At 49.6% G+C, this 25,924-nt stretch overlaps 1 protein-coding gene across 4 annotated transcripts in view; it reads right to left on the bottom strand.

The window, feature by feature from the left end:
• Window positions 1-25,924, bottom strand: part of Hnf4 (Hepatocyte nuclear factor 4) — a 121,819-nt gene that overhangs the window by 16,529 nt on the left and 79,366 nt on the right. For all 4 annotated transcript variants that reach the window (XM_077686286.1, XM_077686285.1, XM_077686283.1 and 1 more), the window contains one exon: window positions 14,056-14,171. In XM_077686286.1, coding sequence (XP_077542412.1) covers window positions 14,056-14,171 — 116 coding nt within the window. The remainder of the gene's footprint in view (window positions 1-14,055; window positions 14,172-25,924) is intronic.

Here is a 25,924-nt window from a genome sequence, read left to right on the forward strand (position 1 = left end):
TACGTTCTGCGAGCATTTAAGCATTTCGAAAAAAAAAAATTGAAACAGGTGTTGGGTCCCTTTAATGTGCGCTTGTCAGCGCATTGGGGAAAAAATTTATGTAATCGTTTACCTTAGTGATCGTCTAATCTTTAAGCACCCTTCAAGACAACACAGTTACATGCGTTATTTCGCCGTGACAGTTGCTCCGCCGACCTCTATCATGGCGCTGTTCCAACTTTTGTCGCCGCACTACACACAACCGCGACGAGAACATTCAAGATCAGGGCGTACATTGAAACGCGCAAAATCGAAAGGTGTTTCTGTCATTCGGACACGGTGGCAGTGATCGAGCCGACGGAGCGCCGCTTGGTTGTCCACACCAGCAGATGACGCGCGTGGAACGCTCCAGCCTGCACCGCCCAACACTGGCTATCCTGGGTGTCGCCGGGCAACTCCTTTTCTTGCGCACGTAGGATTTTCCCCTCTATAGGCTTCACTGAACGGCTTCACACTACGATAGAACGACGTCATCTAGCAACGCTCTTTCTTGGCTGCCGCAGATGCGTGCCGATGGCCCAAAATCCATGCATTCATTTTCAGATGGCATGCACCATTGAAATTGATTGATTGATTGATTGATTGATTGATTGATTGATTGATTGATTGATTGATTGATTGATTGATTGATTGATTGATTGATTGATTGATTGATTGATTGATTGATTGATTGATTGATTGATTGATTGATTGATTGATTGATTGAACTTAGTGACTGCCTAAAATGGGTGCGTTGATTAGCTGTTTTATAAGCATTGTCCAAAACACGTCTGCAGGTATGTGCTCCTCTTTCAGTATGTGACACTGTGCTGGGCTTGAAACATCGGCATATTAATTTTTTATGGCCCGCGCCCTTGACTGAGAGCTTTCAAACGTACAACCATGACGTGCTTCTAAAAGGCACATATACGCTCCTACGTGAAAGAAACAACCAAGTCATCTTAAATTTCCGGCACCTAAATTTAACTGAACAGTTACGGATGCTTTGATTGCTGAAAGTTAACCGAATACACTATTTCATCTTGCCAAGACATGGATACGTTTGTGGCGCATGGTTTAGAAAGGCGATGTACTCGAGCGAGTGTATAAACGTCGCCGTCGGGTACATTTAGAACACTGTTGTTGACACATAAAAAGCTCATGTTGAATTAGCGTTCTTATTTACAAGTGTTCTATGTAAGCGCAGCGATTTGATTCCCTACAGTAGCGCATCCGCTGAAGCATCGCGTTACTTTTGCGCAACCTTAAGTTTACGTTATACGGAATGACAGCCCGTATAAATTAATCAGGAACCCTCCACAACCCTGCGCCATATACTGCGGATGATACAAGCGTGTATAAGCGATCAAGAGAAAATGCAAGCAATTTTTGTTTTAGAAAAATGCGATGCTGTTTTCACTTTGCTGCGTTTTTCTTGGACCGGGTATTCTAGACGCGCTCGCATACTAGTCCTCCGACCCTACTAGCTCTCGTTGCCACTCAAAGCTTCGCGCTTTAGACACGTAACCCGCGGCCAGTACATAGCGTGACGTAAGAGTAATCATATGAGCATCAAGTCTCTTGATTCCGGTGTGCAGCACCGTACGAGATGCCTCAAAGAAAACAGGTGTCTCAAGCACACAGGTCACCATAGAATGAAACAAAAAAATATATCATTCCCATAATACTAAGCAAACCGCTCAGCGTCGGTATACCAAGCTCAGCACATCGACTGAGGGCGGGCCAGATATGCAGAAAGCAAACAGCACAGGCCGGAGCGACATCGAGCAGTGACTTCGTAGTCAGCTCCGTGCTCCAACCTTTTTCACGGCAGTACGTGACTTTGGTCTAATGGTACCGTCAGTTGCCCACAATTTTGATCCCTTTCCAAGTAAATTTGTATACATGGAGAAGCGGCTCAGAAAGCGGCTCATCGTAACACGGCTTGAAAGGACACAAGCGCTCGAAGCGGGCAGAAGTGTAGGCCCTTGTTAAGTTTTATTTTTCCGCGGTTTTAGTTGTATGCTTCCTTTAAGGAAAAAAAATATATGTATACGGGCTCAAACATTACTTAGGCTCGTTTGGTCGATACAATGACATATACAAATTACTGCAAGCTCAGCCAACCATAATGCTGAGAGTATTATTGGTTTACCTACAGAGAATTTGAGCCCATGTCCCTACATGTATGTCTGTCTCAGCACCTACGGGCTTTATCAGCTTTTATGCGAGCTGCCTCCAAGGGCTTTCGGCCCACTCAAGGCAGCGTGAGTCGGCAGTCGGAGGCCACCCTGGACGATAGGAGGAACCGGAGGCGGACGAGGACAGCAAAGCTAAAGGGTTTATTACATGACGAAAACGACCGCATTACTGCAAGCGGAGAGCTATCACGGGAAGGTCACGCATGCTTTCATACACGCGGACGCTGCAGTGTGCACAAGGCGGGACACGCGCACAGCAACACCACCAAGTTGGGGTGAGAAACCAGGTAACGGTGCGCAGACTCGCCGTTCTCTCCTTCAGAAACGCCGATGAAGAGATTGAGGTAATCTCTTTGGGGTCACAAGTAGAGCACTGCACGGGCCCGGGCTTGCCCGAAAGCCGGGCCCGAAAGCATTCATCGGCGGGCCCGGGCCGGGCTCGGGCTGAAAGCCACGTGCCTGGGCTGGGCTCGGGCTTGAAGCCATGGGCTTGGGTTGAACTCACGACCACTCATTAAAGGGTCTCAGGCAGGCCTTCGAGCACACGCGTAAGTGATGGATTGCATGAACCAAGGCCTTCTTTGCCAAGCTGAAGTGACACGTGCAACTTCAAAGTGCAGGCTCTTAGTTCACCTTAGCAACGAAAATTATTTAACATTATGTTTTAACTTTTTCCTTTTCCGCCGAAATAAATCTTGTTTCCGCGTGAGTAAATATTAACTACACAAAAACCTCTCTTCCAGAAATGTCTTGTTTGCCGCTTTTACGAATATACTGTCGCGAAGCGGAGATCTCTTGATGTTTTATCGTTGTTTTTTGAGTTCTCTGCCCGCAGCCAGGGCTCGTCCTCCAAAGTGTTGTGTGTGAAGGCGCTTCTGACGCGGGTGTGTGTTGGCCCGTCGGCCGACCGGGAGACGACGGCTGTTGGGGGAAGCGGGCCCTCGCCTCGTCTTGTATTACCGCGCGCACTGGCGTCTCCGACCCCCGTTGCGCGCCTACGCGGGCCGCTGTGTACTTCCGACGAACTTCCCTTTTCCCCTGTCTACTTTAGTGCGTTTTGTCTAACTACTTGCTCTACGCCCGTAATTCTCCAAGCGCGCGTTTTCGAGTCGGAACCTTGTGTCTGTGTTTTTTGGTCCTTTTCACTTTGGCGGGGACATGTCTGATTGGAGCTTAGAAGCGTCTTCCTGATTGGCTGCGGGTGTGCCTTAGCCTTGTTCCCTATCGTCCGAACACGCTAGGATGCGCTTTTTCCCCCAGTGCGTCCCCCCAAAGCAAATATAACGCGGCCCCTCTGGCGCGAGAGAGCGAGCAACACCAGGAGAGCCGCACTCTGCCGCTCGTCGTCGTGCCCTCCCGCCGGGAGCCATTCGCCCGCCAACTATGTCCCGCTAAGTACTCTGAATCTTTGACTGTCTTTCTAATCTATGTAACAAGTGTATTCATTCTAATTCATATGTGCTAAATGTAACCAATGTCATCTGTAAAGTAAACAAGTTATCCTTTAAAACCTCTTCGACGTCTCGACTTTTCCCTTCCGACCTTCATGCTACAGTAGCGGCAGTATGTAGCCAAAAGACTACGTTACAAAAGTGGTGATAGGTGCGGGGTGGCGAAGACCCCGCTCTACCATCATGGGCTCCCCCCTCTCATCGCTCGGCTTCCTGCTGCTCATCTTCGAGTTCTCCTTCTTCTTGACCGGGCAAGAATCTTCACTTTTCTCGCCATCCGTCCGGTCGCCATCCGTCCGGTCACCGTCATGGGCGGCAAAGGCAAGCGAAGACATCGTCAAGAGTGAGAATGACTTTCCGACTTCGCGGCCGTCACCGCGCTATCAGCGCGGGGCAGGCCGGGCCCGTCGTGCTCGGCACCCGCTCCTTCGAAGAGCCCCCGGGCCAGACGCGGACCGACCGTCCCCGCGCCGGCCACTCTCCATCGCGGCGGCGAGCTTCCCGCGCACGCAGTAAGGTGAGAGATTTTTGCCTCTCGGCGCACCGCATGACTGTGGGCCTGTAGGCTTTTCTTCTCCGCGTGTCCGGGGCGCCCACTGATTGGTTGTCTTTGATTAATTTGCTTTGTCAGCACCAGCCTGCTTATGTAACTAGCCGCTGTAGATGCTGAGGCAACAATTTATGAGCGTGCAGCCGTTTTTTCGTGGGGTATGTGGGCTCTTCGCGCGGGAGTTGGACAGCCTTGTAGTCAGAATCTGAACGGCACAGGCGTTCGGCTCTCCCGGCGAAGGAGCCCCGAAGAAGACCCCCACGCGCCTATGAATAGGCTGATTTTTGCGCAGATCTCGCTATATTAGAGACTGCTATCCGTTTCCTCGGCTCCTTTCCACCGAAGTTAGGTTATGTCTTGAATCAAATACGGCAGCCACTTCGGGGTTGGGGGCCTGAGGGAAACGAGGAGTTCAGAAGAGATGTTTACGCTGCACGCCGCTGCTCGAAGTACAAACAAAGACACCAGCGGGGGTGCCCGGGATGCCGCGGACGGGGAGAGCTAGCGGGCGCGCAGTTTTGCGAATGCGTCGGGTTGGCGGAAGTTTCTCACCGCTGCTGAGATGTGACAATCTTTTCTTCTTCCGTAAGCATGAACGGTAACTGTTATGTAGCTTTAACGTCTTTTTGTTGTTATTTTATCATGTCTTACCTTTATCATTTCTAACGCTCGCGCTCATGATAAGTATGTATAGAGATTTGTTCGGTTTTATTGTTTATTTCTGAGTATTGACTGACGAAGAGCGTCTGAAATGTGCTTACAAGCCTCTCCAGGCGCCATCATTCTTGTATCACACTTCATATGCGCGACCGCCAAGTTTTCATTTTCGTAGCTTTTATGTTTAGATGGTTGGCAGTTTTTCTCGGAAGTCATTTTTTTAGCCGAGTTGTTGTGTTGGTGTCTAGTAGATTTCTTGTAACTCGCTTTCGTAGCCGTTCCTTTTGTGTTGGTTGCTAATGATTGAACAGGCGCTTCGATCTACTTTGGGTGCACTTTGGCCATACTGGGCGAGTAGGGCTGTTTTTGAACGAGTGGGTTGAATCCAGAAATGTTGTGTCGAGTAAAGTGCCCAGCAGTGGCTGAAGTGCGTGGTTTGCACTTGTGCGTGAGTTCAATACACGAGCCCTTTTTATATAATTTTATTTCTGTTTTATAGTGCCTTCTTATGAACCATTTGTACTCCTATCTTTAAGGCACTGAGTATTTTCTTGAGTGACGATGGCCGAGAATGCGCTTGTTTTTATTTTTACTTGCTGGTTACTTGAAGTTGACTAGAGGATAGCTTCAGTGTTATGTTTATGCGACCTGTTGTTCAAGGACACATTTTGTTTCGCGTCGAGCTCCCCAGAACTGAGTGTGCGGACCGGCTAGCGGAGCTGGTTTTTCGATCTTTTTTAGTGTATGAGTTTTAGAATGCGCATGTTATTTTGATGTTATTCATGGTGTCCTTGTTATTTTCTTGTGTCGTGTGAATGGAATGTTTTCTCATGTGTCGTCAAGAGACTGTTCGTGCGTGAACTGAGAACGGGACTCCACCAAGTGACCGCGTGTGCATTGACTGATTCAGCGGAGATAGTTTGTCGACTCCTGCGTTTGAGTCTGTGTGTTGTCTTCTTGAGTCCGCATGCCATGCCATTTCAGTATCTCTGTCAGTTGGCGAAAATGTCTTCTTATGTTTTAGACTTTGTGCAAGAGTGGGGACACTCTTTTTTCCGTCGGGGAAGGTGTCGCGAAGCGGAGATCTCTTGATGTTTTATCGTTGTTTTTTGAGTTCTCTGCCCGCAGCCAGGGCTCGTCCTCCAAAGTGTTGTGTGTGAAGGCGCTTCTGACGCGGGTGTGTGTTGGCCCGTCGGCCGACCGGGAGACGACGGCTGTTGGGGGAAGCGGGCCCTCGCCTCGTCTTGTATTACCGCGCGCACTGGCGTCTCCGACCCCCGTTGCGCGCCTACGCGGGCCGCTGTGTACTTCCGACGAACTTCCCTTTTCCCCTGTCTACTTTAGTGCGTTTTGTCTAACTACTTGCTCTACGCCCGTAATTCTCCAAGCGCGCGTTTTCGAGTCGGAACCTTGTGTCTGTGTTTTTTGGTCCTTTTCACTTTGGCGGGGACATGTCTGATTGGAGCTTAGAAGCGTCTTCCTGATTGGCTGCGGGTGTGCCTTAGCCTTGTTCCCTATCGTCCGAACACGCTAGGATGCGCTTTTTCCCCCAGTGCGTCCCCCCAAAGCAAATATAACGCGGCCCCTCTGGCGCGAGAGAGCGAGCAACACCAGGAGAGCCGCACTCTGCCGCTCGTCGTCGTGCCCTCCCGCCGGGAGCCATTCGCCCGCCAACTATGTCCCGCTAAGTAATCTGAATCTTTGACTGTCTTTCTAATCTATGTAACAAGTGTATTCATTCTAATTCATATGTGCTAAATGTAACCAATGTCATCTGTAAAGTAAACAAGTTATCCTTTAAAACCTCTTCGACGTCTCGACTTTTCCCTTCCGACCTTCATGCTACAGTAGCGGCAGTATGTAGCCAAAATACTACGTTACAATACTATTAACACTTCCGATACAACGATATTATTGCAGCGGCAACGCAGTGGTACCTCTTTAAACTTGTACTTCTATTTCACTTTTTACACTTTTTTTAAATTAGTGTTTCAATTTATATATTTATGTAAGATCAAGGCAAACCCATGCTGAACAGCGCAAACATAAAAGCATAGGCTGTGGGTCCGACCGCTAACAGCTCCCTGGGAGAAACGAATCGTACACTGGAAGTGATTGGACCATGAAAAGGTGGGGCTGACACATTGGGCGCAATCTGTACGGGAAAAATCGAAAAGATATTTGATGCTCGTGTCCTGCTTTGCTGCGCTTATAAAGGTGTTAATCGCATTTTTCACATTAATCGCCTTTGCGTTGAAGGTGTCATTCCGGCTCCGACGTTTCTCTTGCGCCTGGAGGCGAAAAGCAAACATAAGCACCAGAGGTCGGCGGAGAAGCCCACGCGAACCACTCGACACCACCGATGCTGCCGCGCGAAGAGACGCAGAAAAACCGTAATTTAAGGCCACGGTTGGACCGAGCAGTACCGAGCCCCTCAGGAGCCCTACGCGCCCCAGACTGCGGTGTCTTATTCCCGAGAACAGAAGGTGACGCCGTACTCTCATGTACTCGCGTGGTACGTGCTGTTCGCGCGGGAGTTGCCCCAGCCCCCCCCCCCCCCCCTTCCCCCGCCCGAGCAGCGCGTCAGACTATTTCTTCGAGTGCTCCTTTCTTCCTGTATATGTAAACCTAGTTTGTCTGTTGATTAAACGTTTTTTTTATTCTCCAACCCCAGCTTCTTCCATTCAATATGAGCCACCACCAAGCTGGAAAGAGAATCAAGAATTTTTTTTTTTTCACGCACATCGTAATTTCGTAATTGCTTTGTTCGAGGCCTGCCAGCGGAGTAAAACGACCCCCGAACCGCCTGTAAGAACGAACGTACGTCTTGCCGAGAGACCATGAAATGTCCTGGGGTCCGGAGGGGCCACGACTGTTTACGCGCGCATGAGTGCGCAGCTCGGATGGTTCGGATTTCAGACTTTCTCGGCGGCACGTGATCTTAGTGCCGTGCGTCAGACAGCACGAACTCGCCATCTACTGAAGAAAAAAAGTAGGGTTGGTCGGTTCTGCCGTATATAGTTCACCAGAACGCGCTTATTCTCCGGATTTAACATGGTTACCGGCGTTGTATAGATCCTGATTTCTCTACCGCACGCGTGGCATTATGAATGCCGTTGAGTTAAGGGTGAAGCTCGCTGCGGGGAAGCTCAAGCTTGTCGCAAAGCAAGGGAAAAAAAGCCAGGTTTGGAACCATTTCCTGGAAGTCGTTGACGCCCATACCCTCTCATCAGTGGGGCAGTGGGGCATGTACAGTGCAAAAGCTGCAAAGCTTTCTTCGCCTATGATGGCGGGAAGACAGGAACGTCACACCTAAACCACCACAAGTGCAAGACTGCAGGCAACACTACAACCATTACATCGTCCTTCGCTGAGACGAAAACCCAGGTATCATCTTGTGTCAAAGGAAACGTGACGACTGCTTGCGTCAAGTGGTGTGCAAGGGACATGCGCCCATTTGACGTTGTTTGCGACGACGGATTCATAAAAGTTGCTGACGAAATTATTGCTATCGGTGCCAAGTATGGGAGCGTCTCCGCGAAGACCGTGATTCCACATCCTACGACGGTGTCTCGCAGAATTTCTGAAGTTGCAAACGAACTTCGAGAAGCACTGATGCCTGAGATCCAGTCAGCGATGAAGGACGGTCGCTGCTCCATGACCCTTGACATGTGGACCGACGGCTACAAGAAAGAAGCCTATATCACTGCAACCGTTCACTACGTCAGTGCAAAATGGGAACTGAGCAGCCTTGTTTTGTTCACTAGTGACTTTCCCCCGGAGCGAAAAACCGGAGAAAACATCCGTAAGGAGGTTGTGCGAAGGTGTGCGAAGTTGGGGATCGACGAAGGCATGCTGAGCAATGTGGTATTCGTGACAGACCAGGGTGCCAACATCATCAACGCGCTCCGTCCGTATGCCAGAATGAACTGCAGTGCTCAAGTGTTGAAAACCATTCTTCGCAACACGTTCGACGAACGGTACCTCACTCGGGAGCTGCCTGAACTTTTGGAACTGCAAAAGGTGAAGGCTGTCGTGACCTTCTTGAAACAGAGCGGTCTGGCAAGCCAGCTACCACATGGAGTTTGCCAGGAGGTGAGAACGTGGTGGAACTCGAAGCTCACTATGATCAAGTCCGTGCTGACGCAGTACAATGAGATAGAGAGCCTCTTGGATTCAAGGGGAAATCTACTCCTGGAGGACGTCAATAAGGCCTTGTTGATGGAGGTCGTTGATTTCGTGGAGCCCTTCAAGGAGGCAAGCGAAAAGCTTGAGCAGGACAAAGTGGTAACACTGCCTCTTGTTATGATGTATTACGCGAAACTTAAGAAGCACCTCACTACGGCTATGACAGACTAGCCAGATGTGTGCAAGCTTAAGTCTTGAACGCTAGAGTTCCTGGAACTGAAGCTGACCGCTGGAGAGCTTCATAAAATTTCAACGTTCTTGTGGGCGCCTTTCCGCCATCTCCGCATGCTTGATGAGTAGGAGAGGAAAAATGTACACGACAGGGTGCGCCGCAAAAATTATGACTGACGTGTATCTACGTCTGTCTCAAGGGGGACCAAGCACGGAACAGCTGGATAATGAACCCGCAGCGAAACGTTCACTCCTTCAAGAATTTAACGAGTGGCAGGATGCTGCGGAAGCGCAGACAACCGATAGTGAACTCGACAGTTACCTCCGGGACAGCGACTCATGTGAGGACATTAGACGGCTGCTGGAATGGTGGGGAGCCCAGCGTAAGAAATACCGTGGACTTTCATTTCTTGCTAAAAAGGTTCTTAGCATCCGCTCCACAAGTGCCAGCAGCGAAAGGAATTTTAGTGCAGCTGTATATGTATTGCAAGAGAGGAGGACCTGCTTGAAGCCAGAGAACCTGGACAACCTGCTGTTTTTGCACAAGAACATGTAGATTTTTTGCCCTTTGCTGGCCTTTGTCCAGTTCTTGTCGTATTGTACGAAAGTGCGGGGATTTTGCCGCAGCGTGTTATTTTATATTCATTCCATGAAAAGGGAGGACACCTTAATCTGAGAGAACCTCCAGAATGGTGGGTGGCACCTTCATTATAACTTTTCGTGGCGAAGTGAGAATATTCAGGATTTGCGTTTGATCAGCTTCTGGTTTCTGTTTGTCATATATAGGCTTAAGTCAGGCATTCCGCCTATATCTCTGCCCCCTCACGGATAGCACCCGTGAAAACAATCCTGAATAATAAAAAAAAAACTTCAGGCGTTTTTTTACATTTCTCGCCACGAATTGCAGCGGCACTCAACCAAATAAAATAAATTTCCTTCAGTATCCAAACCCGAGGTTGGTCACGCACAGGCGGGTTTTATGTAGGTTTAGAAACAAATGACCGGGACGACGTGCCTGGGCCGGGCTCGGGCTGACGCCGGCGGGCCCGGGCCGGGCCCGGGCTGAACTCACTTACGGGCGCCCGGGCCCGGGCTGGGCCTGGGCCGGGCGTTACGGGCCCCCGCCGGGCGCGGGCTTCATAAAGCGGGCTTGGGCCGGGCCCGGGCATTAAAATAAGGCCTGTGCAGTGCTCTAGTCACAAGCACAAAAAGCGAGCGTACCTTGGCGTTTTTAGCCCTGCCACCTGGTAGGCGCCGCCGGAGGAGAGAGCGCAAGTATTGCTGGTTTCGATGCTGTATCCCGTATTTCAAGGAACCAGGAACCTCCCCATCGTAACGAAGCGGAGAAAGTCTGAATCGTTCACGAGAGAGTTTTGAACCGGATTCAGCCGACAATCAGCACAAGGGCGAGATTCGTCACGCTGGTGAGGTGATTAGCCAGTTAACAAGAGCTATTCACATGTGCAGGCCGGAATTAGCAGACACAAGCGATACCGAATAGCTAACAGAGAGAGAGAGAGAATGTGTGTGCACAGTTAGTATGGTTACGTGATTACGAAGATTCCGCGAAGTAATTTTTGCATGGGCTATTAAAGCAAGCAGTTTGGCCAGCTGTCCTTTCAATACATGTGGTCTAGAGTGGTGAGTTCTCAAAAACACGCCCAAAAAGGACGAGCAGGCTCAGCGAAAACTGCTAGGTGCATTTTGGAAGAGAAATAAACTTAACTACGGGGGATGGACCAAGTTCAATAACGAAATGAACAGAAATGAACAGACTTTAGATCGAAAGGTGCATGATTTTGTTTTACCTGGTCGTCTTGCAGGGCCGTAGCTCAATTGGGAGAACAGTTTCACAACCGGAAGCGCAATTCACGAGCTTAACAACAAAGCGACGGAGAGATAAGAGGGAAAGCCTTGTATCACAACAGCAGCTGGAGTGGAAACGCGCACTGTTGCGACTGCCACTAGGTCGACTCGCGGCACTTTCGCGCGTAGCTGATAACTGGAAAAGTGAAAGCTCTCATGTAACGGCGAACGCTGCTGCGGGAGAACCTTGTTGGAACACCGCCAATAATGGCCTAACACGGCTGCACCCTTCACCGGGTACGGGGTGGATTAGATTCTAACCAGTGGGTCCTACGCTCAGTGCTTAACTCCCGCTTAAATTTAAGGACCCTTAACTCCCGCTTAAGAAGGACCCCGCAGAAGGTCAAAACCTTCTGCAGGGTCCTTATCTCACTCTCTTTCTGTTGTGTTCCTTCATTTTTTACTCGTTACGCAAGCAGTAGAAGCGATCTAACCATGCATTCAGTTTGCTTGTCGGCACTTCAGCTACACACTGAACGAATTAGCGCGCCATTATTGCTATTACGCCTCCCGGAGCAAAACCTTTCATTCGTTGCGGTTAGATTAATTTTCTCCTGTTAGCGTTACAGTTGACGCTGGCGCTAGCACGATGCGAGTGCTCCTTTTTTCATACGCGAAGTATTATTACTCACATTTCGGTGGTATCCTTCGTCGTTGTGGTATGTGGCGGTTCATCGCCACCACCATCATCATCATACACAGCAGCAGGATCACAGTCTTCTGCAGGACAAAGGCCTCTCCCATGGACTTATACCGCTTCTGTGTTACGCTGTCTGAATTCATTTTCACCCGTGAATTTTCTTGACTTATCCCTCCATCGAGTTTTTCGCCATCTCAACTCTAGCACCGTCTCTCGGTAGCCATTCTGCCACTTACTTGAACCTTCCGTCTACTGTGAGTCCTCTGCAACACCTTTACGGCCTCCCCCTTTCAAAGGTTGGGCAGAATTTTTCTTTAAGGTTTTAGGCAACCCTTAAAGCTTTCGCGCCATAATTCTTTCAGGAAGCACACATTAGTTGTATGCCATTCTGAATGTTGAAAGCTGTAGCCACTATATCGTCAGGTTCACATCCACGAACATGTACGGCTTCATGGCGGCACGATACCACCAAACTTGAAACTTGTGCCATTTCACGGAGTAATGGCACTGCTGTTACGAAAAAGCACTGGGAAAAGAAATTACACCGAGAAGAGCGGTACTGTTTGTTTTTGTAGCGAGCGTTTGCCGCGGTCCTTGTCGCGATGATTTCTCTATTGCTATAAACTTCATATTCACTGTGATCTCGTTGTGCATCAAGCATCGTACCCTGAGCTCTTGTCTTTCTGGGCGCGATCAGTGGCGCAGAATATGCCCGTTGTGTAACGGCTTAGAAGGGGGCAGAAGCACGTTTTGCACATGTTATACGCGTACTCGCGCAATCGTAAAGTTGCGCGCTCAAGGACATCTGAGACGAATATCGCTTTGCAAAGTGCGCCCCTCCTTGCCTGCGCATACTTCAAGCGTCGGCCATCTTTGGCCGTAATGATATGTTGTGATCGCTGCGTTTACGTGCTGCAATGAAGAAATCCCTGGTTTTGGTAACTTTTGTTGGTTCGCTTCACGTAACACGTAACCGTTGTCCCTGCATAGTAGACTCTCCGTCAACGCCGATACTTTTCGCAAAATTATGTACCCCCGAAGCACGCTTACGCACTCTCGGTTTCATCTATGTGCACATGTTTTATTTTCCTTAAGGGTATCTTATCTGACATCTCGTCGCAAGATAACGCACGCACCTTGTGGGAATTGTGTACTCAACTGGGGTCAGCAGCTGCTTTGTGGGTCGCAGCGGTGCGTGTCGCACCGAGAAGTGCGCGTACCGAAGCATTTGGTGAACCCGACTTTCTAACGGTTTCTAATTTTCTTCCCCGTGAACGCAGAAGTATTCAACTACAGTGGCGAATTTGAGCAAACACGAACTGCCTGCTACTGGCGGCATGCCTCCGCTTTCACTCTGCATGGGCGCAACCCACTTCATAAACCTGAAGCGTTGACTCCGCTGATGGACGATGCATCGATTGCTAAAGTCATATCCCACGCTACGACATGGAGCACAGAAAGACCAAAGCAGGGAGCGGAGTAGAAGCAAGCGCTCTTTTTTTATATGATAGAACTCCATTATTACTGATTGCATTAACAAAATTTATAAAAACCTCGCCTCACCCTATTATATCCACCTAGGATTAAGCAATGTCCGGTCATGCCACAACGTTTCTAGCCGCGAGTAATTCCAGGCAGATGATCAGCTCTGAAGTGCGACCGCAATTTTTTTTATCAGTAACGAGAAAAAATGTTTTGCCCCCTTTGTGGAAACAAATATTTCAGCTGCACTTTGTGGCCCAAAAGCATTTTGCGTGGCCTGGAAAGGTTTGACAAAGGCTGCCGTAAATAAACATCATTTTTACACATCGTCCCATTCAAGAACTGATGACAACCTAACTACGACAATCGTAGTTTAACTGCCCACCTGACGTAGCAGCCAAACCTACCTAATGCTTTCAAAAACCGTACTTATTAATTTAAAGTCTCTCTCTCTCTCTCTCTCTCTCTCTCTGTCTATATATATATATATATATATATATATATATATATATATATATATATATATATATATATATATATATATATATATATATATATATATATATATCAGGCATAAACTTCGCAGGCATGGGCGCCCGGCGAAGCGTTGTGCCACTAGTCTTGATTTTCCACGCCTGAAGACAGTATCTGCCGTCCGCTCAAACGCAGTGAATTCAACTGCGATATATCCGTGTCGGTAGCACTCCTGTCAGCCGTGCATGAGCCCGGGGATATTGTCCCCAACACAGACTGGGTTACAACTTTGTGCCCCTTTCTGCGTTTCTCAGAACTTGAGGGTCAAGAAGAATAGTATAAACCGTAACTACTCACGTTTCTTGAGTTCATTTCGGCATTGAGTAAATTTGCGACTGAGAGTCCGGATGAATGATTAGAGTCCTCATAACTGGGCCTCCGGTTGCTGATGCGGTCACGCTCGTTTTGCACGGCTGTGAACAGAAGAGGCAAACAGTTTAATAAAAGAAAGTATCATTCATCGATATCAAAGACGCAGCAAACGGTAGCCAACTCAGTGCGAAGACAAATGGTACTAAACATACGCATACGAGCGAATCCGGAATTTGGCTCGACTCTGGCGGCCGTTGCCATCTTCCCTGGTTAATACCCGTAAGCGAGTTTTGGGGAATTTCCGGTGGGTAATTGGGTGAATAACTACGCGAGAACGAAAAGTACATGCTACTCGGGGTTATGATGGAATCGTCTTAGCGGCTAGTGTCATATATATATATATTTTTTTTTAGACAGTTTCGGTAAATCAAGAGTCACAGCCATTCTCTGAACCGTACTTCCTCCGTAAATCGCCATGTATTGACAGCAGTCAGAACTTAGGTAACGTTTACAACTTCGCTGTGAACTAATAATGACAAGTAAATGAATCTCGGCGTAATGATAAGAGTCGTCTTAGCGCCGAATTCAGTGTGGATATTTTTTAACACGCTTAAGTTAGACTGAGAGCTACACAGTATTCGCGAGAAACTGGAGGCGAAATTTTTTTCGTGTCGACGCGACGCGTATGAGGACGGACATCGTCTACCGCCGGAGGGCACCAACATACAAATTCGCGGTAAAGAGTTTCGGGGGAATGGTAGCGCCAGAAAGTTAGCCAATGCTTGTCGAAGTGAAGCGATTTCGATCGGCGAGTTGGGTGTCTTGAAAACTGTATGCGGCACTCGTTCGTTGTTTGCAAGCCTAGCAGATGACGACGTAGAATAAAGCCCAGCGCTCCTCACATTGGAAGTGCTCGATGGAAGTGCCGGGTGTCAACCTCGTTACGGAGTACTCACACTGCTTACACATGCAAGCAAAAAGGTAAAATAACTGAGTAGTGCGGCTTCTCTAACAAACGTAAGAACAGAAAAGATAACGTGTTCGAACCCTAGCAGCTAGGGGACAGCGCCGTGAAACAGTGACAGTCGCAAGGCCATCTTTTCAGGAGCAAACAACGAACTTGCCGCAAAGCGAAGTCGTGCACTTACCAGACGGTCCTTACACAAATGCATAAACTTGGAGTGACGAAAAGGCACTCTTCGCTCGGAGCCACGGGTTACTAGCTTTGTTGCGGAGTAAAAAAAGCGGTTGTATAAAACACCAGGAATGGGAGAAGGAGAAAGAAAAAAAGGTACGAAGGAAGTACCGCAAACACTGGCACCAAAGGAATTTGCGGAGTGCACTAACAATAAAGCATGCAAAGGAAGGGCGTAACTCGCAAATAATAGGGAGCGGATGAAACGAATATCGTCCGCAGCGAGGGGTGTCGTGTTTATTCGTCGGCAAATATAGCTCCAAAAGACAAAAGAGGGAAGGGGTGAGGGGAGCAACAGGACCCGGCTGGCGTGAAGCGCAAATGTGCTGCCGTATTGTGTTTCCTCACCTCCGCGCGGGAACGGAAGCTGCCGAACGAAGTGTACGCCGCTTGCCGACGCTGCAACATTTCCGAGCAAATAGAGTACAAGCGGCAACCAGAGTACGAGGAAGAGGGAGAAAAACGTGACGGCGACAAGAAAGACTGTAACTGGCGTTGTCTCTTTTTGGATGGCTTCCTTTGGATAGGTAGCTGCTCGTCAGGTTCATTTCGTTTATTACTGTTTACGTAAGGCCAGCGTATCAGTTCCTTTTTGGCTGCGTGCTCAGTGACGTAAATGGGATATCACTTCGCGGTGCGGTGCGGGGTAACTCCAATAAATGGTGAGAAAGAATGTGCCAAGAAAAAAGGTGCCAACGACAATAAAAATCTAGAAAAACAAGACGCCTAAACCAAGAATGAATTAAAGATTAAAAATAAAAATGTCGGGGTGCCCTGGCCATAAATTGTTCGTTTGTTTCATTTTTGTTTTTGTTCGGGACGTTACCAAGTGGCCAATTATTGCGATGAGAGCAGACCTTAAAGCCGCGTAAGCTTTCGACAGATAACTGCCGGCAGGCGTTATTGAGTTGATATGCAGATTTAGCTCTCTGCGACCCGAGTTTAAACAAAGCTTTTCAATTAAAGTCACCTATTCTGTCCTGTACGCCTTTTTGTTTTTCAGTTCCTTCGGGATCAGTAATGTAGCGACGTGTTTTGTATGACATCGCAACTATTGCATGTTGATTCCGGTGGTGAAGCACTCGATGTGTTTTAGATATTCGAAGATTATCTGGTTTTTATGACTGGCCCTACTATGTAAGCCCAAACATTCAAATGTAACACTTATTTATAAAAGTAGAAAAAATATTCTAGTTTACTTTGCGCAACATACGACTAACTGGCAAACGTCTCCCTGCGCATGGCCCCGACGACGAGCGCCAAGTGTCTCTTGTGTGAGCCTCCGTGGAGCCGGCGATGTCGACTCTTATCCGCCTCAACGGTAATCACGGGACCGAACAGCGCTTTCCAGAGACCACGTTTTTAGCCAATCGGGGAAACGCGTCTCAGCTCAGATCATCTACGTTTTCAATAGAAAAGGAACCAATCACGGACACGCACTAAGTTCGAACCAAAAGGCACACATCTCGACGAAAGAATTACTGTCGTAGACAAAGCAGTTTGCGCAAAAAGTGTATAAAAGAAAGTGAGAACGACAGAAATGATCGTTGAAACTAAACGGGCCGCTCGGGGTCCTGCACGCGAGGGCAAGCACGGCGGGCCGCGCGGACTGTTCGACCACTCTGAAACCCAAGAACGGGGCAGAACAGACTCCTTTGCTACCCTTCTTGGTCACTGTACTTCTGCCAGAGACGGTCTGCGCAATAACCTCCTCTTCCGGCAGAGTGGCTCAAAAACAAAATCTACATACAGTTCTCGGAAAGGTGGGTCTTGGCTGCGGACGCAGCACTTTAAGACAAGGAGAAAATAACAACAAAATGACCGCTTCGCGGCAATAGTTTTAAATAGGAACGCGAGATTTATCGGCATCGGCTTTTTACAGGTCAGTTAAACTTGTTTTGTGTCCGTGTTGTCGCATGACCTGTTTCACGAATGATTTTATTTTTCTGCTGCCTTTGGCCGCTCCCATCAGCTGCATGGGAAGGGGTGGTCGGCCTGGAGGCTTCTTCGACGCTGCCTTGCGCTGGTGTCACTTCCTTGCAGTGCAGCGGTACTACCGTAGACTACCTGGTGCAACCCTAAAGGTGCAAGGAGTAGAGGGCGAGAAAGCTGGCTACCTGAGTGTTATAAATGTCCCGTAACATTATGGTGCGAAATCGGAGAAAACCGCGATCATTTCCAGTAGCTCACCCAATCGGATATGGTTTCAAGAACCTCGTGATATAGTAATAAGCAAGCAATCCCATCCAACGCCTAAAATTAGAACTCGAACTCGCAAGACCCATCCATGCAGAACACTACGCAGGCAACGCGAGTTGCAACGTCTCCGGAATTGCCCCTTTGGGTGCTCAGCTTTTCACGCTTTGAAACAGCGGTGTGAAGTTTGCGCTCTGGCGAGTAGTACATACTGGTTCACTGCGGCAGTTTTATGTCAAGCCGGAGTCTTATATTTCAAGAGCGCATTACGAGTCGAAGCCGCGATTGCTACTAACGGCTTGCTTGCGCTTTCCCTGTGTCAATTTTCCCGGAATACGCGACGCTGTCACCGGTCTTTGCTCACAGTATCTCGCAAGATGCACTACGCTGTGCTAGGTTCAAGACACAACCTGGAATACACACGTCATAAGCATCTGTATTCACATTAGTGAAACGAGCTGTAGTGACAATGTTCACTTAATACACCCAGAGAACAACGGGATAATTATTGGGGCGATGAGACGGGGAACTCCTTGACGATAACGTGTCTGTCTACAAGGTGTCCGGCCCAACCTATGGCTCGGCTTGCACCTCCTTTGGCCATCTGCTAGGTAAGACTCTACACAGCGCACACATGGGTCTCGTTTCCGTCCGCCCTGCAGTGAGTGAGACGACGACACTGAATGAGGCGGTGTGCGGTGCCGGCGTCATATTCCGAATAGCGGAGCAACATGATCAGCCAACTTGCGCAGAGTTCCGCTTACAGCTTCACCATTCCTCCCCGAGAAAAGTTTAAATGATTCGCATAACTTTCAGGGGCCATTTCATGAATGCAACTAGTGTAAAATCCTATTACCAGCAGTTTGTGCCTGCAAGAAGTAAAGGTCTTCCACTGAGCGTCCAAAAATGGAGAGCGGATGAGGTGCGGGATCAACTTCAGTCGCGAATCGGTAGCCAGATGACTAAAGGATGGCGATAGACTTCCATAGGCAACTGTTGCCGAAACTGTGACTGCGGTTTTCCGCCGCCCAGAAGATACCGTGAACAAGAAGACGACCAGAGTGTGGTGATCAGGTTACCTCTAGCCACTATGACGACAATCTGCCTGCCGTCCCATCCCGTCTCATGAATGCTTATTATTTTTTGTCAAATCCTGGCGTCACCCCGGCATTTCACCTACCGTAAAAGCTCGGTGCAAACTCAGCTATGCATATGAAAATCCGGGTTTAACGATCCGAAACTACACCCGGGCTGTAAGGTGCACGGAAAACAATAACACTGGATAAACCAAGTCGTTATTTATCAGTGATTAAGGCAAGTTCCTGTGAACAGTAATTAGTTTACAGAATACATAGATAATACTCTATACTGAATAATTTAACGCAAAAGCTAAAACAACTCTTGCCGAGGCATGAACTTCATAATTTCATCTAAGGAGTGGCTTAAGTTAGTATGAATGAAAGTGAATCTTTCACGTGCATTGTACCTAAAATTTCTGCAGTCGCGTCGTGACCAGGCTGCCGGATAAGTTCGGTGTAACGGTCGGAGGGATCGTGCAATGTGAGGGTGTCACTTTTCCCACGTTTCCACATGCCCCATTGTATATGCCGCAATGTGCCGCGCTTCATGTCGTACGCAGGCAAAGGGAAAAAATGAAACACGAAGCCGCTCCCACAGCACGCGCGGACTCCTGCGGATGCTCGACGGCGCTCTGTCTATCAACAACTGAGCGTCCGTGACGAAAGGGGGAAAGAGTTTCCCACACGCGCATAACAACGCTACTGTGTTTTGCAGCTTTTACAATAGCCATACAGTAGCAGCACGTAAATTATTTATAGGCATAGTTACAGTCATCTGGATTGTGGTAATCGGGGCGCTGCGTCAGAAGCAGCGTGGACTTTGATATTCTCTTTTTTTTTTTTTTAGAACGCTGCCTCCATCTGCTGTCATTTGCTACAGAGAACTCGCCCTTTCACACGCCCAAAACCTATCGTAATTTTCGTACAAAGCTGTCAAGAGGATTTGTAAAAACAACAGCGGCCCCTTCACTTGTTCTGTTTGTTTTTTTCTCGTGAGAATGTCCAATTGCTTTGACAAGCCGTGATGGCTTTCGGATTTGCATCAGCATAGCGCGATTCAACTTTCTTTATGTATGCAAAGGCGTAATGGTAAAGCTCGTACATCCATGAAAAATCCCACGACAGTCAGCACTATATGCGACTATATGTTCGCCGATAGCTCTGTGTTTCTGGCAAAATGAATTTGATCGAGCTCGTCCACGCTTCTTTAGTGATTCTGCAAGCATACTTTAAGTCCTAAATTTTCCATTGCAAACATTTTCGGCATTTTGTTCATGGGCGCAATTCCAGACTTTGTCTATTTCGAAAGCGTTCACTTTGAGTGCCATACGGTGCATCAATGCACCCCGTCCAACATGCGTGCGTATGGATAGAAAGCCTACAACGTTCCTCTCTCATTGCGGGCCGCCCGCCAATACGCTCCTATTGACGACAAAGCTTCGCAAAGGACGCCGTCGTTCGGAACAGAGCTGGCAGCCCCGAGGTGCACGCACTTGCCTGTCAGCAGCCGTACTGCTCGGCACCGACATTGTTTTTCTTTCACTTTTCCCTGGATGAAGTAGTGCCTCCACCAGTCGCCCCACAGCAACTGATTTACGGAACTAGAATTCCTTTACGAATTAGACTAATGATTACTGCTGTATCCAGGCGAAGTCTGTCCCAACCTGGCTACGTACGAACGTTGTTATACAGCACAGCGAAATTCTGTCTAATTTTCAAACCTCCTAAATTTCCCACTGTGATAGAGGGCCCCAGTGTTTCTTCTATCTGACCCTTCCCCACTAGTCTAACATCAACTACAGTTCAGCTACAGTCCCACCCGCACGCCAGTTGCGGGTGGGACTCTGAGGAGGGAGGAGAGGAGAGTGAGGATACAGTGTTGGCGTACGCCGCCAACAGCAACGCCGACGGCGAAACAGGTCAGCCAATACAAGCTTCGCTTGAAAACGCAACCAACAGTGTCAAGGGTTTAATTAAAGAAGAGGGGAAGCTCTAAAATTCAATAAAGGTCGTAATCCACCACCTTTAGCGCTACGCAATGTATGACAGTTAAGTGCAGCCTGACTAAAACCTCGCGCCCACCGTACTTGCCCAGCCGCTAGCCATGTACATACATAACTGGCTATTGTCGTAGCCGGGGTCCGGGGTCTCGGGGCTCACCGCATCGGACCAGGATTGAGGGGCCAGGGCGACAAGGAGAAGCAAGAAGGTTTATATACAGTTGGGTTACATGGTCAAGATACAGGGTCGAGTGTCAAACAAAGGGCCTGCACGGTCTTAAATAGAGTTTCAGGTCCTTGTACGGGGTCTCTGGCTCTAACCGCACGAACCAATCACAGCACGGACACCGTGTTACCAGGGCCCCTGTCATTGGGCCCTCCGGGGCTTTTCACTGGGGACACACGAACCAATCACAGCGCAGGCTCCGTGTCTCCAGGCTGTCGGTCCGGGGTTCTCCGGGGTCTGCAAAAGTGGGCCCACGTTCCGGTCACGGCGAAGGACGCAGGAGAGGGGTGCCGACCTTGGCTGCCAGGCTCTCCAGAAGGGCGCATTCCTTTTCGTTGTTTTACTGCTTTGCAGTATTCTCGGTGTTTTCTCAGCGTTCGACCCGTGCTTCGAGGAAAGACGCTTGCTTGGCTTCCCGGGAGCTCTCCGACCCGGTGGAAATGGTTGCTGGGCGCTTTGGGGACGATTCCACGAGCCGCGCGAAATACACTTGCGAAACAGCACATGAAGGCTCCGAAGTTTTGTTGTCGGTCTCGGTCGCTACAGCTTCCTCCCCCACCAGGAAACCCGACCTGAGGGTGAGCAGCCGGACCTGGTCACTCGAAGCGTCGGCTGTAGTCGAATGGCGTCAACCACTGCAGACGATCTTCTTCAGCCTTCCGCTGGTTTGGGCAGCTCGGGCGTACACTCCTTCACCACTTTACAGGATAACACAAACGCATACAAAGGCACACTGCACGATAAGCACCTGGCTCACTCCAGAGCCATCGGGTCAAGTAACGGAGCCAACTGTCCACTATGAAAAGCTTATTTTTATAATGATGAAGAAAGCAACACTAAAACCCTTCCCAGAACACAACGGAAGCCCGAAATTTTGTGGATACAAGTTTTCATTCTTTCTCTCTCTCTGACGTGGTTGGCGTCAGGAAAGGCTGCATACCTGCCTCACATCACATTGAAGGCCTGCTCAAGCCATCAGCATTGCCGCGCGTTTTGCCCTTTTTGTACCGAACATCGAAGTTATACTGCTGAAGAGCGAGACTCCATCTCAGGAGACGGCCGTTTTTGGAAGACATGTTTTGGAGCCATGTCAAAGGACAGTGATCTGTCTCAAAAGAGAAATGCGAACCAGCTAGGTAGTAAGCTAACTTGTGTGCGGCCCATACTAGGCACGCGCACTCCTTTTCTGAAGCGCTGTAGGCTTCTTCACGAACGGTAAGCTTTCTGCTCATGTACACTATAGGATGCTCGTTTCCCTCTTCGTCCCGCTGGCACAGGACTACCCCCATGCCGCGGTCACTGGCATCGCATTGCACGATGAAAGGCCTATCGTAGTCTGGCGCTTCGAGAACGGGGCGGCTCATAAGCGACGCCTTCAAACTTTGGAACGCTTTGCGCTGTTTTTCGTCCCACGCAATTTGTGTGGGCTTGTCCTTTCGTAGTGCATCTGTTAGTGGGCTGGCCATTTCCGAGTAGTTCTTTATGTACCGACGGTAGTAGCCGGTAAGCCCGAGGAAGGCCCGGACGTCTGTCTTAGTTTTCAGTCTGGGGTAAGACGCGACTGCCTCGACCTTAATTTCCGAGGGCCTGCGTTTTCCGCGTCCCACAACGTGCCCAAGATAGGACACTTCGGCTCCTCCTAGCTCGCATTTTTGGGCTTTCACCGTCAACCCAGCTTCCCTTAGCCGCTGAAACACCTTTCTGAGATGCTCTAGGTGCTCTCCCCACGAGTCTGAGAAGACTGCTATGTCATCGAGGTAGGGCAAGGCGAAATCACTCATGCCCCGCAACACCCTGTCCATAAGCCGCGAAAAGCAAAATGGGGCATTCTTTAGCCCGAAACTGAGCACAAGGGGACGGTAGGACCCGAAAGGGGTCACGAACGCCGCATAACGGCTTGCGCGAGCCGTCAGAGGCACCTGCCAGTATCCGCGAATGAGGTCAAGGGTAGATATGTAGCGAGCCCTGCTGACAGTTTCTATCCTTTCCTCAATGTTCGGGATAGGGTAGAGCTGATCCCTTGTCTTCGCGTTGAGTCGTCGGTAGTCTATGCATGGCCGCGGCTCTTTCCCTGGGGCCTCTACCATTACCATCGGCGAAGCATAGTCGCTGTCGCCAGCTTCGATTACCCCGAACTTTAGCATCCTCTCTACTTCAGTTCTCATCAGGTCAACTTGCCTCGGAGAAACCCGGTAGGGTTTCACTTGCACGGGCTCATCGGAAGTCAGCTCAATGTCGTGAGTCGTGATGTGCGTTTTTCCCGGTCTGTCAGTAAACAAATCCTTGAACTCTTCTATAAGGTTCTAAAAATCCGCGACTTGGTCACGTGCCAAGCTCTCGTCTTTTATCATTTCCCGAGCAGCTTGGCTAGTGAGGGCCTCGTTTTTCACTTCCCCAAAGATAGGGATATCGACCGGCATATCTTCGTACCCATTCAGTGAGAGGCAAATCACTGCTTCCCTGTTCACGTATGGCTTCATCAGATTTACGTGATAAATTTTTACGTTCTTTCTTCGTGCTCCCAATCTTACCACGTAGTTGGTATCTGACAATTTCTTCAGAACCTCGGCTGGACCCTCCCACTGAACTTCAAGCTTGTTTGTCTTGCAAGGCCGCAGCAGCATGACCTTGTCGTTTTCTTTAAACGAACGCTTCCGGGCTGTGCGGTCGTAATAAAGCTTGGATTTTGTCTGTGCGGCACTCATGCAAGCCTCTGCCACCTCGCGCGCTATGCTCATTCTTTTGAGCAATTCTAGGACATACTCAACAACAGTTGTCTCCTGTTGCTCCCTCGTCCAGTTTTCCCAAAGCATACGGAGTGGCGACCGCAGTTCGCGGCCGTACACCAGCTCCGCCGGGCTAAACCCGGTAGACTCATGCGGCACAGTGCGCAACGCAAACGTCGCCGCTGGGAGGCAACGGTCCCAGTCGGTAGAGTGTTCATGGCATAAAGCCCTTAGCACACGTTTGAGCACTGAATGCCAGCGTTCTACGCTGTTTGACTGTGGATGGCAAACCGAGCTGTGTACGACCTTTATGCCTCACTTCTCCAAGAAAGTTGTAGTGAGAGCGCTCGTAAAAACGCTACCCTGATCACTTTGCAGCTCTGCGGGGAAACCTACGCGCGAAAAAATACTCAGAAGACCGTCCACCACCTCCGTAGAACTAAGCTCCTTAAGGGGAACAGCCTCAGGAAATTTTGTCACCGGACAGAGCATTGTCAACACATACTTGTGCCCTGAAGTTGTGGTGGGAAGCGGTCCTACTGTGTCAATGACTACACGCCGAAACGGTTCGGTGATCAGCGGAACCAGTTTCAGCGGTGCCTTCCACTTGTCAGACGATTTTCCGACGCGCTGGCATGCATCGCATGACCTTACGAAATGCTCCACGTCGCGGAAGCAGCCAGGCCAGTAAAACTCCTGGAGGAGTCTTGCTTTCGTCTTTTTCACTCCTAGATGCCCCGACCACGAATTATCATGGGCCGTGTGCAGAATATCTGTTCTATATTTCATTGGAACCACTAACTGCTGAAATGATCTGCCCCGCCTATCTTGGTAGCGGCGACAAAGCACGCCATCCTTCTCGAAAAACTTGACATTCTTTCGGGCCACCCCCTTTTCCGGGAATGAATCCAGACGCCGAATGCTCTCGTCCGCCTTCTGCTCCTCACGCAACGTAACCGAGCTGACGCCACGCAGGCGTTGAAATGCGGCGGAGCTCGGTGGCAACACGTGTGCCCGTCCCTCCTCTCCTTCGAGTTCGCTTTCCTCTGCGTTTTCTCCGCACATAGCCTCATTGACGGCCTCCCTCTCTTCGCCGCGATCGCCTGCCCACAGTTCGGCGGTCTTAACTGCCGTCTGGTCACTCTCGGGTTTCTTTCGGCTCCGAACCTCTCTTCCTTCGCTGTCGTCGGGATGTTTACGCTTTTCCTCCCGCGCTGGAATGTTCTTCTCTCCTGGTGCCTCGTACTCAAGCCTCGCGGCCATTTCACGTGCCTTTGCTCGCGTCAGTGCCATCACGGTCCCCTCGCAGAAGCTGAGGCCTCTCTCCCTCAGAAGTTGGTCCGATTTGTTAGAAAATAAATACGGGTACTGCAGAGGGAGGTTCTTCGACACCGCCGCTTCGGTCTCCAGCTTCCCGAAGGGTCCCTCTATCGCTACTTTCGCCACCAGCAAGCAAACGCTTTGTGCCTCCACGACTTGCCTTATCCAGGCACATTCCCCCGTGTAGTCCTCTGTTCTTACGAGGTCTGGGTGAATGACATCTAATGTAGCCGCGGAATCCCTGAAAACCTGGCAGGGTTTTCCGTTCACCGTCAGCGCGTGCAAATAAGGGGCCAAAAGTTTCTCGTTCTCTTCGCAGTCGCTGACGTACGAAAAGACCACCCTGCGTTTCCTGCAAACCGCAGCTATGTGGCCGGGCTCTCTGCAATTGTAACAAACTAAAGGCTGTTGAGCTTCGAATCTTTTCCTTTGTTCGTTGCGCGCAAACTCTGCTTCCCCCTTTTGGGTCCACCTGCTATCGCCTGCTTTCCAAGCCCGCTCAGCAGTCTGTTGGTTGGGGATGCTTTTAGACTCCAGATTCTGACTCCAATCCCGCTTAGGAGCATACCGTGGGGCTGTGCTTGGCGGCTTTGTGAAACGTTCGTGATCGTTGACCTGGAGCTTCCTACGGGACGCGTATTCTTCTGCTAGTTTGGCCGCATCGTCGACCGTCGCAGGATTTCTATCCTGAATCCAAAATCTCATCCCGTCAGACAACCCTTTGTAAAATTGCTCTAGCCCCACTGCCTCAACGACTTTGTCATGGTTTCCGTATGCCTCAGCTCCTTTCAGCCACTCGGTCAGATCCGCCTTCAGCTTGTACCCATACTCTGTAAATGACTCGCCCGTCCTAACCGATGCACCACGAAATCTTTGCCGAAACGCCTCGGCAGAAAGGCGAAACCTGTCAAGCAGCGCCTTCTTTACGGCCTCGTAGTGCCCCGCCTGCTCTGCCGTCAGTCGCGCCACTACATCCGCCGCCTCGCACGGTAAAAGTGTCAGCAGGCGCTGGGGCCATGTGCCGCGGGCACAGTTTACCTTTTCGCATGAACTTTTAAAGTTAACGAGGAACAGTCCTATGTCCTCACCAACTCTGTAAGGTTGCATGAAAT

The sequence above is a fragment of the Haemaphysalis longicornis genome, unplaced genomic scaffold (genome assembly GCF_048455015.1).
Source record: "Haemaphysalis longicornis isolate Haplotype H1 unplaced genomic scaffold, Haemaphysalis longicornis Haplotype H1 scaffold_1, whole genome shotgun sequence".
Taxonomy (NCBI): domain Eukaryota; kingdom Metazoa; phylum Arthropoda; class Arachnida; order Ixodida; family Ixodidae; genus Haemaphysalis; species Haemaphysalis longicornis.